Source organism: Carcharodon carcharias, chromosome 10 (assembly GCF_017639515.1).
Source record: "Carcharodon carcharias isolate sCarCar2 chromosome 10, sCarCar2.pri, whole genome shotgun sequence".
Classification (NCBI taxonomy): Eukaryota; Metazoa; Chordata; class Chondrichthyes; order Lamniformes; family Lamnidae; genus Carcharodon; species Carcharodon carcharias.
Genome location: NC_054476.1, coordinates 126,247,352 through 126,263,471, shown reverse-complemented (window position 1 = coordinate 126,263,471; position 16,120 = coordinate 126,247,352). Strand labels below are relative to the sequence as shown.

The 16,120-nt window shown below is 42.0% G+C and overlaps 1 protein-coding gene across 8 annotated transcripts in view; it reads right to left on the bottom strand.

Annotated features, from left to right (window-relative positions):
* Positions 1–4,436: 4,436 nt before the first annotated feature.
* Positions 4,437–16,120, bottom strand: part of LOC121283223 (RIMS-binding protein 2) — a 340,915-nt gene continuing 329,231 nt past the window's right edge. For 7 of the 8 annotated variants that reach the window (XM_041197524.1, XM_041197521.1, XM_041197525.1 and 4 more), the window contains 2 exons: positions 13,666–13,800; positions 4,437–6,300 (listed from right to left, as the gene is read on the bottom strand). In XM_041197524.1, the coding sequence (XP_041053458.1) occupies positions 6,115–6,300; positions 13,666–13,800 (321 nt within the window). In that variant the 3' untranslated portion in view covers positions 4,437–6,114. Of the gene's footprint in view, positions 6,301–12,294; positions 12,340–13,665; positions 13,801–16,120 lie in introns of all 8 variants that reach the window. The other variant, XM_041197526.1, reaches the window with a different exon arrangement.

Below are 16,120 nucleotides of genomic sequence, written 5' to 3'. Positions count from 1 at the left end.
TTTATTCTAGTTGTAAACTATATTTGCAGATGACACTGAAATAGGTATAACAGTAGGGGAGGAAAATGCAGTTAATTACGGAAAGATTTAGCTCAATTATTTTAACAATTGAAATTTAAGAACAAATGTCACACACTAGGTGATAAAATGAACAATAGTTATACAATGTTTCTAGATAATGCAATCATGTCATTAACAAAGCTACTTGAATGCCAGTATATATTGCCACAACATGTAACGATTTTGCTGAGGCTTTACATTGCATGGTCTGACCTAGATTTGCCAATTCTCCCAGATCATCAGGGGTCTCCTGGAATGGAAAATAAATCTCCAGGACAATGCTACTAGCAACCTGGGGGAAAAGTAGAGGTCTGCACCTGTAGTTTGTACCTGTGAACCTACTTTGCCTACTTAAGTAACAATTCTGGTTCTCAGAAATTCAACAGCACCTCTCAAATCAATGACTTCCATCAGCCAGAAAGACAGCAGGAATAAGGGCACACCATCACCCTCAAGATCCCCTCCAAGTCACACGCCATCATCATGTAGACATGTGTTATCATTTCTTCATTGTTACTTGGTCAAAGGAATTCCCTAGCTAACAGCACTGCAGGAGTACCTTTGTCACATAGACTGCAATAGTTCAAAATACAGGCTTACTACCACCTTCTCAAAGAGAGATGTGAAATAAATGCCAGTCGTGTCGGTGATACTCACATCCCAAAAATAGGTTGTTTAAAACTTCTTGCACCACAGCTGTGAGCACAAAACAAGGCAAAGACTATAGGGGACACAACCTCAATAAGGCAAATGCGAAACATTTTCAAACTGTGGGAAAGTGACATGTGATCAGACATCATGTGATCTGCACTACAAAGTCAGATGCCACATGATCAAATCCCCAGGATTATACTTACTGAGTTAACAATCTTCTTCTGAACCCATCTAGAGAACTGTATCAAATTTTGGTCACATTAAAAAAAACACAGAAGTGGACTTGAGAGTGCAGAGGACAGAAATAAAACATCCTAACGTAAAAATGTTGGGCTGTGAAGGAAGATTTGACATTGAGAGTGAATGAGCTCACATAAGGGTGAGATCAATTTTGTCGACCAAATGGCCCTTTCTCATTTTTTTATTATTTGTTCTTAGGACATGAGCTTTTATTACTTATCCCTAATAGTTCTTAAGAATTTTGCAGCTCCAAAGTCAAATACTGAGAAATACTGAATACTGAGAAATCTCAATTTTCACCTTAGTTTACAAACTCTTGGTCTGGGAGCCTGGTGAGAAAAGATGGGTAGGGGAGTGAGTATACATTCAATTGCTGATGATGGACATGGAGCTAGCACTTCATGCAGAGATCTGAATTTAGATCACATTTTGTTTCTTGCATCTGCCCCCCCCCCCCTATATTTTGCATAATTTTCTTTGACAAAGTTCTATTGCATTTCTTTCAAAAATGTAAAAAATAATCAAAAACTTGCTGGTTTACCAACAGGACTGGAAGCAGAAAGGGTACATTACCATCAATAACAACAGTTGCCTGGTCTTTGTGCTTCAGATCTCACCAGCTGCCTCAGTTAGGCACAGACAAGAAGAGCTTTCAGGTTTCAGTTACAATTATTACAAAACACTTTATCATTGCACAAGCTCCCAGCCACTTCAATAATCTTATGGCAATGGATAATTAGGGGATTGGAAAGACCGTAAAAACACGGACAATTTCACTGCTCAACAGCATCACTGTCACAGCCAACCCAAAATGACAATGGTTTCAATCCCTGCCGTCGGACGGTTAGTTGTGATGCTTCTATAAGTGAATCAGCACCAGGGAGAAGAGCTGATTTTCAGCACCAGAGTTAACCAAAAGCTGTGGCTAAAGCCCCTCATTTAATCAAAGTTTCTGTCCAAAATTACTGTTATCTCTTTACTTAGATTGTATCTCTAACTGCAATATCCATAAAACTCACCATCTCCATGTGATACCTTTCAATGCTCACATTTGTATTGGTTTTAACAGATTAGCAGCCAATGTATATTGGGTGTGAATTGAATTGTGAACTAATCTCATGTGGGCCTGCAAATTCCTACAGCCAGTTTCCTAAAGGGGGCTGCAGCTCAGTGAAAAAGAGGACAGAACTGGCTGGAGCCATCCTGAAAAATATTCATATTATCCTAGCAGACCTTGGGGAGGGATCCAACTGCCACAGGCAGTTACATTGAAGAGTCCCAAACAAAAGCAATGGCAGTGCAGTATGTGAATGCTTACCCTGGAAAGGTTGCTGTCACTGTCCTTGCCTTTTCCAGCTTGAGTTTTCTGCTTTGGTTCTCATCATAAGCTAACCATGATCACAAACCAGGATCCTCTCCGCAGATGCTGCCAGACCTGCTGAGTTTTTCCAGGTATTTTTGTTTTTGATTTGGATTTCCAGCATCCGTAGTTTTTTGCTTTTATCACAAATCTTCCTTCAGAACAACCGATATTTACCCAAGCTCACAACTATCTGTTCCATCTAAACTAATTTAAATCATTCCCAGCAGCCAGTTAGATTCAAATGGCAGGCAGACTTGATGGGAAAAGTGTGGTTCTGTCTATGACTGGCTCAATTTTAACCACATTCCTAAACCTATTACCTCAAAACCTCCAGTGGCCCTGATCACACTATCACTGTACACCCATGGTCTCATTATTTTCGGCAGTCTCACCTTCCTGTCACTTTACTTTTTGTGGGCTCATCTCCAATGTCATTGTATTTTCTATGGTCTTACCTCACTGTCACTGCAGTCCATGTGATCTCGCCCCCAGCTCTCTCTATACTCCCCATCACCTTTTTTTAATTATTTGTTCATGGGATTTGGGTGTCACTGGCTAGACCAGCATTTATTGTCCATCCCCAATTGCCCTTGAGAAGATGGTGGCAAACTGCCATCTTAAATCGCTACAGTCCACGTGATGTAGGTACACACACTGTGCTGTTAGGGAGGGAATTCCAGGATTTTGATCCAGCGACAGTGATGGAACAGCAATATACTTCTAAATCAGAATGGTGTGCGGCTTGGAGGGGATCTTGCAGATGGTGGTGTTCCCGAGCATCAGTTGCCCTTGTCCTTTTAGGTAGTAGAGGTTGCAAGTTTAGAAGGTGTTGTTGAAGGAGCCTTCGTGAGTTTCTGTATCTTTTAGATGGTATACACTGCTGCCTCTGTGTGTCGGTGGTGGAGAGAGCGGATGTTGAAGCTGGTGGGTGGAGTGCCAATCAAGTGAGCTGCTTTGTCCTAGATGGTGTTGAGTTTCTTGAGTGTTTTTGGAGCTGCACTCATCCAGGCAAGTGGACAGTATTCTATCAAACTCCTGTCTTGTGCCTTGTAGATAATGGACAGGCTCTGGGGAGTAAGGAGGTGAGTTCCGTGCCACAGAATTCCCAGACTCTGATCTATTCTTGTAGTCACAGTATTTACATAACTGATCCAATTCATTTTCTGGTCAATGATATCCCCAGGATAGTTGATAGATTCAGTGATGGTAATGCCATTGAATGTCAAGGAGAGATGATTGGATTCTCCCTTGTTGGAGATGGTCAATGCCTGGCACTTGTGTGGCAGAAATGTTACTTGCCACTTATCAGCCCAAGCCTAAATGTTGTCCAGGTCTTGCTGCATACGGGCACAGACAGCTTCGGATTTGAGTCGTCACGAATGGTGCTGAACATTGCGCAACCATCCATGAATATCCCTACTTCTGACCTGATAAGGAGGGAAGGTCATAGATGAAGCAGCTGAAGATGGTTGGGCCTAGGACAGTACTGTGAGAAACTCCTGCAGTGATGTCCTGGGACTGAGATGATTGATCTCCAACAATCACAACCATCTTCCTTTGTTTTGGTATGACTCCAACCAGTGAAGAGTTTTTCCTCTGATTCCCATTGACTCCAATTTTGCTAGGGTTCCTTGATGTCACACCCATTCAAATGCTGCCTTGATGTCAAGGGCAGTCACACACACCTCCTTTTGAGTTCAGCTCTTTAGTCCATGTTTGGACTGAGGCTATAATGAGGTCAGGAGCCGAGTGGCCCTGGTGGATCCCAAGCAGAGTGTCAGTGAGCAGGTTATTGCTGAGTAAGTACCGCTTAATAGCACTGTCAATGACCCCTTCCATCACTTTGCTGATGATCAAGAGTAGACTGACAGGGCAGTAATTGATCTCACTCTCTCTGTTCCTGTACTCTTTGCAGTCTCACCCAAGACTGCCAATGTACTCCCCATGGACTTCCCCACATTGTGTCTGTATTTTTGGGGGTCTTGCCTATTGTGCCTGACATCTCACGCCAATTGCCTCCACACACTCTCCTCATGGCCTGTCCTCATCCTACTATTCCTGCATACCCAGCCCACCAGATCCTCAACAGTTTAAAATAATTACTAAAATGTATAGACAGTTTCTGTGAAAATAGACTTTATTCAGTAAAAACATTTCTATGTAGAAACAAAGGAAAAGCATTTAACAGTAAGGGCTTGGGCCCTGTTCACAATTGCACTCCATGCAGAGCACAGCCGAACTCGATCCCAATGATGCATGCAAAACAAGAGGTGAAAATATTTATAAATGTCACAGTCATATAAACTCTTCTGTACAAAATCTTGACTGTATATTACAAAGTGGCGTGCTAGATTTTAAACATGATGGCAATTCTTTAAGGTATGAAAATAAGTTCTGTTTTAAGTTTGACAGCTGCTCAGGAGCCTGGAACACAGAATATGTATGTGCACAAACTCAGGGTGTCAGCTGAAAACTGGCAGGGTATTGTGGCTTGGCATCTGAAAATCTGTTTTCATACTTAGAAATCCATTAAGCTGTCATTCTTGAATAAGGCAGAGGACAAACCTTACCATTACTCGCCTTTAGCAATGCAATGGATCAGATCTCAAAATACAAGGATACTTTCCACACTAGTGGTTTCAGACAAAGTTGTCATCTTCTGGCTAGATTTTGGACAGACTGTTTGGAAATTTCTAACATGCAAACAGGACACCAGAAGTTTGATGTCTGACAAGGAACAACATGTTTCCATTTACTTCTATATCTCATGACATGGAGACATTTTTAAAAAATTTTTAATCAATTTTCATCAGTAACAATGCAAATATTAGAACACCAGCCCTGATTGTGAATCCCTGCCCTGCACCATTTTGGACTTGATAAATGGTGACTGCCCTAGATACAAACTGATTGCTGATATAAGTCAACAGAACTCACCAGCGTGCAACCCCAGAAAGACACTAATCAGTGAGACAACATCTGGTAATAAACTGGTGGTCATCTATTGGTTACATTGCAATTCCATTGTCACTTGGGTTCCCATTCATCATAACTGGTCAGTGGGTCCCTGACATATCTCTGGCCACAGAGCCACTACCTGTCTGACTCTGAAGTTTATGAAATGCAGAGATTAATACCTCTGCAAAGCCTAAACAATATTGCCATGTAGCTACTTGAAGAGAACAGCTCTGTGCTATTAAGCAGTCACTGGAGCATCAATGCATGAACAATATTAGTCACATCTTCTGACAGTTGCAGATGAGGTGAGCTGAAGCTAGATATTTCCAGTACGCTGAAAATTCATGGATTGTATTTATTATCACCTGTATAAAGGCATTCTCTTCTGATGGTTTATATAGTGCTCAGCAAGTACTCAATGTATATAAGAGCTGCTGGCCAAGCTTTCTTTCAACTGCAACATTGCAAACACTGGTGACTTAAGTAAAAGATCTCAAAAGGCAAAGGGATGGTGGAAGCTTGTTTCGGTTTTGCAGTAGAAAGGATTCTGCATCGGTGGATGTGATCCCTGTTTGATGTTAATAATTTCTCTCAGTTTCCAATCATTTCCAAGGTCCACGATCATCTCAAGTGAATTTACTGGATTCAAGGTGGAAGTTGCTCTCTATTACTAGAGGTTGAATGGGAGTTACTCTCTGTTACTGGATCCTAGATGGGAGTTACTCTGTTATTGAATCCCAGGTCAGAGTTACTCAACTACTGGATCCCAGGTGGGAGTTACTTGCTGCTACTGGATCCTAGATGGGAGTTTCTTGCTGCTACTGGATCCCAGTTCCAAGTTACTCTCTTTTACTGGATCCCAATCTTTTGAACAGCTTCTTTCCTTTGGAAAAGAAACTCTTTTTTTTCTTGTTATTGGAGATGTTTTCACTGCATCCCTGATTGTCCAAACTCAGTCCTGTGACAGCAGGATAGTCAGTTACTGGCAAAACTGGACTCAAAACGTCTGCTTCATCTGAGTTCAGCTGATGGAAGAAAAGTCAAAACAAAAGTTATTGATATAATACAGGGGAGAGTAAGAAACACACTTCACGTTACACACTCATTGCCACCTCAACACACACTTCAAACAGAAGACAAACTATATTGCCTCTAAACTCTGCTGATTCTGTCCTTATGCCGATAACTAGTTATGCTGCTGCTTAGATGTTCAGACCCTGTAAACCTGGTCACAATCACCCTTGTGCCATCCATTATCACTCTTCCAAAAGAGATTCAATCTCTGTTCAAAGACTGGCAGATTTTTTATTTACACAGCAACTTATCACCCTTCTCAGAAATGTACCAAAGTGCTTCACAATTAAATAGTCATTGAGAAATGTCAAAACTTTGATATTTTATACACAGCAAGACCTCATTCCAACAATGAGATGGATGACCAGTTGATCTTTGTGCAGCAATAGCGTTTGAGGGAAATATTAGACAATATCAGAAGCAGACCCTGTTCTTCTTTGTATGGTGCTGCGGTGTTTTTAATATCGAATTGAGCCATAAAGTAATTCAGCCCTCAAGATTGGCTTCAGTCTTGTACTAATCCTGTATCCCACACCCACCTGCCACAATCTCCTCCACTATGGCCTTGATTAGCAGAAAAGGCTGAACATTCATTCCTAAGTTTAGTTCAAAGTCAAGGACAGAATTGGTTGTCAATTCTCTGTGGTCTCCCTGAGCCATATGTGCCAGCTAACGGTAACTGTGCTTCTGATGTTCCTTCACTTCTCCCACACAAACACTATCTGTTAAGGCTTCAGTCCTCCTTTTGCTGATCATTTATGGCTCTGGAAAGATTAATTTTTTTTCTTATCTTGAAAGCTTAGGACCTTAATTGAGATGCTTTTAAAGTTAAAAACAGAATTACCTAGAAAAACTCAGCAGGTCTGGCAGCATTGGCGGAGAAGAAAAGAGTTGACGTTTCGAGTCCTCATGACCCTTCAATAGAACTGGGTGAATCCAAGGAAGGGGTGAAATATAAGCTGGTTTAAGATGTGTGTGTGTGTGTGTGTGTGTGTGTGTGTGGGTGGGTGGGGGGGGGGGGGGGGGGGGTGGAGAGAGAAGTGGAGGGGGAGTGTGGTTGTAGGGACAAGCAAGCAGTAATAGAAGCAGATCATCAAAAGATGTCACAGACAACAGAACAAATGAACACATAGGTGTTGAAGTTGGTGATATATATCTAAACGAATGTGCTAATTAAGAATGGATGGTTGGGGAATTAAGGTATAGCTCTAGTGGGGGTGGGGGGAGCATAAAAGATTTAAAAATAATGGAAATAGGTGGGAAAAGAAAAATCTATATAATTTATTGGAAAAAACAAAAGGAAGGGGGAAGAAACAGAAAGGGGGTGGGGATGGAGGAAAAAATTAATAAATTTTTCCCAGTCCTGACGAGAGCATGAAGCAGCACCGAAGTAATCATTGATGTACCGGAGAAAGAGTGGAGAGACCAAACGTAAACTGGGCGACCGCTTTGCAGAACACCTGCGGTCTGTCTGCAAGAATGATCCAAACCTCCCTGTCCCTTGACATTTTAACACTCCACCCTGCTCTCTTGCCCACATGTCTGTCCTTGGCTTGCTGCATTGTTCCAGTGAAGCCCAACGCAAACTGGAGGAACAACACCTCATCTTCCGACTAGGCACTTTACAGCCTTCCGGACTGAATATTGAATTCAACAACTTTAGGTCCCGAACTCCCTCCTCCATCCCCACCCCCTTTCTGTTTCTTCCCACTTCCTTTTGTTTTTTCCAATAAATTATATAGATTTTTCTTTTCCCACCTATTTCCACTATTTTTAAATACTTTTAAATCTTTTATGCTCCCCCCACCCCCACTAGAGCTATACCTTAATTCCCCAACAATCCGTTCTTAATTAGCACATTCATTTAGATATATATCACCAACTTCAACACCTATGTGTTCTTTTGTTCTGTTGTCTGTGACACCTTTTGATGATCTGCTTCTATTACTGCTTGCTTGTCCCTACAACCACACACCCCCCTCCACTTCTCCCCCCCCCCACCCCCAACACCTTAAACCAGCTTATATTTCACCCCTTCCTTGGATTCACCTAGTTCTGTTGAAGGGTCATGAGGACTCGAAACGTCAACTCTTTTCTTCTCCGCCGATGCTGCCAGACCTGCTGAGTTTTTCCAGGTAATTCTGTTTTTGTTTTGGATTTCCAGCATCCGCAGTTTTTTGTTTTTATGCTTTTAAAGTTGATGTTTCAGTGTCGAACAAAAGCAAAGTTAATCATGGGTATGTATGTATAATGTGGCTTCATTGCAGCTGATACACTTTTGTCTCATAAGCATTTCTGTTCACATGCCTTCCTGCATTCTGATTTTTAAACTATAAAATTGGCCAGGAATTGACAAATGAGGACTTGAGGAACACTTACCGCAAATTTAGTATGTATTTTGTTCGACTGCTCTGAATATTTTAATTTAACAATATTTACATTTTACTATGAACTGATTTGATTTTAGTTAACTATCTAAAGAGAAATGTTCACATTAATGATTACAGTTTGGGAGTATGTCAGCTCTCAATGAGACATTATCTCTCTTCCACGTTGGTCTTGCTCTCTGCCTGACTTACTCTGTTGGTTGCTCTCTGTCTCTGTGCACTGAGGGCTGTTTTGCATCAATCTTGTAGATAATACAGTGGCTTCCAATGCAATTTAAGGAACTGAGATGCATACATGTGAGCAAACAAAAAAAGATTTGCTCACATTAATTCATTGAGATTAAATGGAATAACATGTTTTAAAAGCTGCCACTGCTGAAGGAATAGGGATATGGAATTTGTATTGTTCCCATTAATCTGAATATGATGGAACTGCACGTTTCTTGTCATTCTCTTTATTCTCACCTTTGCTGTACTTTACCCTTCTGTCATAGCCACTCTCTCAAAAAGGGCAAACAGTGGGGAAAACGGGAAAGGAGGCAAAGATTGGAAGATGGGGCAGAGCTGCCTCATACCCTGTCCAGCAAATAACAGATTGCTACAAAACCAGTGGTATGAGTGTTGCCCTATGATGAGCTGATCAGAAGTATGAGGCACCAAGTAACACAGAAAGTGTCCCAGTTGCCTCAGACAGACATAGGCAATCCACTGTCTGGCATCTCAGATGATGAGATTGATTGCTATGATTAGTCAATAACACCATTACTGTTGCATCATGTGTCTACCAGGATTACAGCGGTGAGCTAGATGAACCTTGATCTTTTCTATCTAACAATTCCTGTTCTGCATACTAAGACATCTGGCACCACCATACGTTCTATAATGATATTGTCATTCTGAATAAACCTTTAACATCTTGTTTGATCTGACAGATAAAGCAACATGTGTGATGCTGAACCACAAGCCCAGGGTTTTTCTCATGGGACTTGACAACTGTGAGCCAGTGTAGTCACTTATCAGTGCTTATTAATCAAAAAGCGATGGGCTGAATAATGTTAGCCAGTCACAAGAGGATCATGCAAAGCAAGCAAGAAGCTATTGTTAACCATGACCCAGAATAAATCAAAGTCTTATCTTACCAACAGGAGTCACATAACACTGTCAACAACTTATACTACTGAAGATACCTCTGCTGTCAGATCACATTCCAGCTACTGCTGCAGCACAACCATCTCCCCCTCATCAGTCAAGATCCTCCCTTCCAGTTCTCCAGGTGACTCACCAATAGAGAAGAAAATATAATAGTAAACCAGGTTTGAAAGCTGATTACATACAACTGTATTACTCCCTTATCTATTAAATTCCTTTGAAATTAATTTGAATGAACTTCAACTGCTTCCTCTTCTGATCCATTCACACTGATGGGTAATGCAACTCCACCTGTCTGGTCAGCAAAATACTGGAGGCAATGCCAGGATGAATGGCAATCCAGGAGGAACCAGCTAATAGGAGTGAGAAACCTAACTCGAGCTGACTCAAGGGTGAGAAGTAAAAATAGAAAATGCCAAAAATTACACAGCATATCAGGCAACATCTGTTGAAAGAGAAACAAAATTACAGTTTCAAGTTGATGACCTTCCAGCATTTTCCATTTTTATTTCAGATTTCTACATCCGTAGTATTTTGCTTTTGTACTAAAAACATAAACATGGAAACATGGAACAACAGCAGCAGGAGTAGGTCATTTTGCCCTTCGAGCCTGCTCCGCCATTCAATTTGATCATGGCTAACCCTCTGTCTCAACACCATTCTCCAGTTCTCTCCCCATATCCCTTGACACCTTTAGAGTCTAGAAATCTATCTATTCCTTTCTTAAATAAACTCAGTAACTTATCCTCCACAACCTTCTGTGGTAGAGAATTCCACAGGTTCACCATCCTCTGAGTGAAGCAGTTTCTCCTCATTGTAGTCCTAAATGGCCTACCTCATATACTGAGACTGTGATCCCTCATTCTAAACCCCCAAGCCAGAGGTAACATCATCCTTGCATTCAGTCTGTCCAGCTCTGTCAGAATCTTATACGTTTCAATGAGATCCCCTCTCTTTCTTCTAAAGTCTAACGAATACAGGTCTGGCTGACCTAATCTCTCCTCATTCAACAATCCTGCCATCCCAGGAATCAGTCTGCATTCCCTCCATGGCAAGTATATCCTTTCTTAGTAAGGAGACTAAAACTGCACACAATACTCCAGGTGTGGTCTCACCAAGGCCCTTTACAGCTGCAGTAAGACATCCTTCCTCCTGTACTCAAGTCCTCTTGCGCGTAACATGTCCTATTATAGCTAACCTGAGTATGAGTGATACAGTCAAGCACATCTATTAATCCAATCTGTTATCTAGCATTACTGCAGGTGAAGTGCACACATGAAGTCCTACTTTGCAGCCTGTGCAAAGGACAGAGCCAAAAGAGCATAATACCGGCAAATCTGCCAAAATCTTGCCCTTAATCTGATACAAGTGATTTAATTACCTTTTTATTTTTTTTTGTGAATCACAAAGAGAATCCCAAACCTTTTGGCCATGCTCCATGATTCTGCAGTTGCTTTTTATTCTAAGAATGGTCTGAACTTGGGGTACCTTGTGCTGATGCTCACAATCAGCTTTGAGAGCTACAGAGCTCTGGCACCTTGCACCATTATATATATGCTGAGCAGTACCTCCTCCCCACAGATGAACCTCTAGCTTATGCCCAGCAGAGGGGCAACTCAGAATAGGAAGTTTTTGGGGACTGGAGCTGCACCAACTCAGGCAAGAGCTATCCAGCTGCATCTGAGCTACCCTCAGGAATTTAAGTATATTCCTGGAAACTTGGGATCTGAGCACATCTGTGCACCATGGAAATCTGCCTACATCTCCAGGATTTAACTTAACCACACCACTAGCTATCTCTGCAGCAGATATTTAACAGTACCACCATGAGTGTGTCTAACTGCATCCCAATCACAAATCTCCTAATTATGCCTTTTTAGGATTGTCCTGGCATTATACCATTGCTAAGAGGGCAACTGGCCAACATACTCTCAGATGTTCACCTGTGCCACTCTTAATCTGTTTATGATAGCTATGGGCAATGGGTTTGAGAATGGCTCTGTATGATATACCCTCTCACACTATGAGGAAGAATTATCTTCTGGCTTTGACTTAGCCCCTTCCTCTTAGTACAGCAGCTTGGATCACCAAATTGATGACTGGGGAATCAGAGCACAGACGATATGTAGCCTACTGGATTACTGGTTACATTACCCTGAAGTGCAAGTTCATTAAGCGAAAAGCTAGTAAACCAGAAAGGAGCAATGGAGGTTGTTAAACTTCAACTGAGGTACAAAGAATGTTGTACTATTTAGAAATATTTCCCAATATTGGGATGGTTCCTGTAACTCTGTTCTTTGCACTCGTGCTGTGTTTACTGCAGAAATGCAGCTCCTTCTGGTGTGCATGCTGCAATGCAAATGACAGTGTCTGAAAGCTGCAGCAGTATCTTCAGTAACATAAACTTACAAGCCTCCCGGATGCTAATTACTGCTTGAAATGAACAGTCTTCCTCTGTTGCCATGGAAAAAGGTAGAGAAACAGAAATATTATAATAAAAGAAAGTGAAACAACTAATACAAGTGAGTAAATGAACAAAAAGGTTTTAATAAGAACAAGCTGCTCCAATCAGGTCTTAGTACCACTCAGCAAGAGTCATTATCTGCTGGCAATACAGCTCAGCCAGGGCTTGGCCTAAATAACCAAGTGGTTATGGTACTGGGCTTGTAACCCCAAGATCAAGAGTTCAAATCTCAACATGGCAAATTATGAAACAATGTAATTTCATCTGAATAGGAACAGATGGAAATGTGTTTGTACTCGAAAGAGTTACAGCTCAGCCAGCTCATTATCTGCTACAATGACTGAACACCTGCAAAATTTGAACACTTGGATAAAGGATGTAGAATTCTTGTACTAAAACCCATAAATTTACTGTTTTCAAAAATAAGTTTAAAATAACAACTAAAAAGTAAAGACTGAGAGAAAATAAAATATATATAATTTATGTATTATCCAATAAAAATGGAGCATGATCACAACTTTCCAAAGGTGCTGCACGTCTGGGTGATAATATTGAAATAACATTATGAGACTTATCATAACACAGCCAGTTGATGCAAAAGTAAGAAACTTACCTTTAGAATCGCACAAAGGGAAAAAGAGGTTTTCAAAGAAAAGGGCAGCAATAAAAAAGCTCAAAGTCTGTAGTAAATATAAGAAAGTGTTGTGCACCTTAAAAAAACATCAAAATGTTTGACTTAGGAAAGATCAAAAGGTTAGTTTACACACCTACTTAAATGGTAGTCAAAACCTGCAAATAGGTATCAGACTACAGCCAAAGCTACCAAGTCTTTTTTAGGAAGCACAAAGCCTCACAGATTTAACCTAGCCAAAATAAAATGCATTCACCACCCCGACTGACTGAAATGATCTTACCCCTTCCTGTTTCTCTCACCTTTCCCGGACCTTATGCCCTTCCCTCTATTTTTCAATTTTCCATCCTCTCCTCTTCAGTCCATTCGTTCCTCTCACTCCCTTTGCCCCCTCTACTATCCATGTATCCCTTCCCTTCACCCCATCCCAAGTCCCACTCCCCTCTCCTCATGCTCTGCCCTGCCCTCGCGCTCTTTTCCCAACCCACTTCTCTTCCACCTTTTCTCCATTCCTTACTTTGGTTCAATTACCTCTGGACCGCTAATCCTCCTTCACCTGAAAAGTGCCCTTGGTCTTGACTTCCTACATGCAGAGCCCAGTAGAAGTGTCATACAGTTGGTCAAGTATTTCACAACAGGAGTGTACAATTTGTATTTTACACAACACTGCATCGGTTGGTCTTACCGGTTTTTCCTTATGTGCTACAGTTGGAGGAGGTCTTGACATGGTATTCCCAGCAGCTGCCTCCACTGTATCCTCCACAGGGATCAGCTCCAGGAAGTTGGATGGTGCAAGTCCATGTAATCCATTTAGGTCACCCTAAAATGCCAAAACACAGAAACCTATTACATATGGCTCAAGCTACTGTACCAATCACGTGACAGAGTGCAGACAAGATTGAAATATTTGTGTGAGGGGGAAATTTAGGATTAAAACAACCAACCTAATAAAATAGGTGTGTCTGAACTGCCCTCAAGTCTTTGGAAACCCAGGTTTAGTGATGTTTTTGTTGTTTACTCTGATTTGCTTTGTCACATTTTTGTGGTCCTGAAGTTTGGGAAGGGCTGTTTTTAGCACTGTTACCTCAATTCTAAACTAAAATACTAAGTTCAGTTAGCATCAACAACTTGAAACATATTAATGGGAGCCAAATTTTAAATTCTCTATGCAGCATGCGAGGCAGTGTGGTTTTCACCTAACTGGCCTAAGAAGACAAAAGCATTGAAAACTGCTTTGAACATTCCTTTACCAAGACAGGCTGGCACTATTAGTCTATCTAATATGGGTAGCCTAATATAGAACAGGAGGATCCACGTCACAGGGAACAATCCTCAGGCCAGGAATACCTGCAGTGACAAATAAAAACAAAAAAACTCTCATTTTTCTTTTTGTCGTTTACAGGATATGGACTTAGCTGGCTGGGCCAGCCTTTATTATCCATCCCTAATTGCCCTGGAGAAGGTGGTGGTGAGTTGCCTCCTTGAACTGCTGCAGTCCATATGGCGTAGGTACAGTGCTGTTAGGAAGGGAGTTCCAGGATCTTGACCTAGCGACAGTGAAGGAATGGCAATATATTTCCAAGTCAGGATGGTGAGCGGCTTGGAGGGGAACTTCCAGTTGGTGATGTTCCCATGCATCTGCTGCTCTTGTCCTTCTAGATGGTAGCGGTCATGGATTTGAAAGGTGCTGCCTAATGAGTTTTGGTGAGTTTCTGCAGTGCACCTTGTAGATGATATACACTACTGTCACTGTTCAATGGTGGTGGAGGGAGTGAATGTTTGTGGAAGAGGTGCCAATCGAGCGGGCTGCTTTGTCCTGGATGGTGTCAAGCTTCTTGAGTGTTGTTGGCGCTACATTCATCCAGGCAAGTGGAGGGTATTCCATCACACTCCTGACTTCTGCCTTGTAGATGGTGGGCAGGCTTTGTGGAGTCAGGAGGTGAATTAATCGCCGCAGGATTCCTAGCCTCTGACCTGCTCTTGTAGCCACAGAATTTATATGGCTAGTCCTGTTCAGTTTCTGGTCAATGGTAACCCCCCAGGGTGTTTATGATGGTGGATTCAGCAATGGTAATGCCATTGAATGTCAAGGAGCGATGGTTGGATTCTCTCTTGTTGGAGATGGTCATTGCCTGGCTCTTGGTGGTGCGAATGTTACTTGCCACTCATCAGCTTAAGCCTGGATATTTTCCAGGTCTTGCTGCATTTGGACATGGACTGCTTCAGGATCTGAGGAGTCACGAATGGTGCTAAACATTGTGCAATCATCAGCGAACATCCCCATTTCTGACCTTATAACGGATGGAAGGTCGATGATGAAGCAGCTATAGATGGTTGGGCCTAGGACATCCTGCAATGATACCCTGGAACTGAGTTGAATAACATCCAACAACCATCTTCCTTTGTGCTAGGTATGACTCCAACCAGTGGAGACTTTTCCCCCTGATTCCCATTGACTCCAGTTTTGCTAGGGCTTCTTGATACCACACTTGGTCAAATGCGGTCTTGATGTCAAGGGCAGTCACTCTCACTTCACCTCGGGAGTTCAGCTCTTTTGTCCATGTTTAAACCAAGGCTGTAATGAGGTCAGGAGCTAAGTGGTCCTGGCAGAACCCAAACTAAGCGTCAGTGAGCAGGTTATTGCTAAAGTGCTGCTTGATAGCCCTGTTGATGACCCCTTCCATCACTTTACTGATGAGTGAGAGTAGACTAATGGGGCGGTAATTGGCTAGGTTGGATTTTTCCTGCTTTTTGTGTATAGGACATACCTGGGCAATTTTCCATGTAGCCGGGTAGATGCCAATGTTGTAGCTGTACTGGAGCAGCTAGGCTAGGGGTGCGGCAAGTTCTGGTGCACAAGTCTTCAGTACTATTGCCAGAATATTATTAATGACAACAGCCTCTGCTGTATTCAGTGCCTTCAGCTGTTTCATGATATCATGTGGAGTGAATAAAATTGGCTTGAAGACTGGCATCTGTGATGGTGGGGACCTCTGGAGGAGGCCAAGATGGATCATCCACTTGGTGCTTCAGGCTAAAGATTGCTGCAAATGCTGCAGCCTTCTCTTTTGCACTAACATGCTGGGCTCCCCCAACATTGAGGATGGGGATATTTATGGAGTCTCCTCCACCAATGAGTT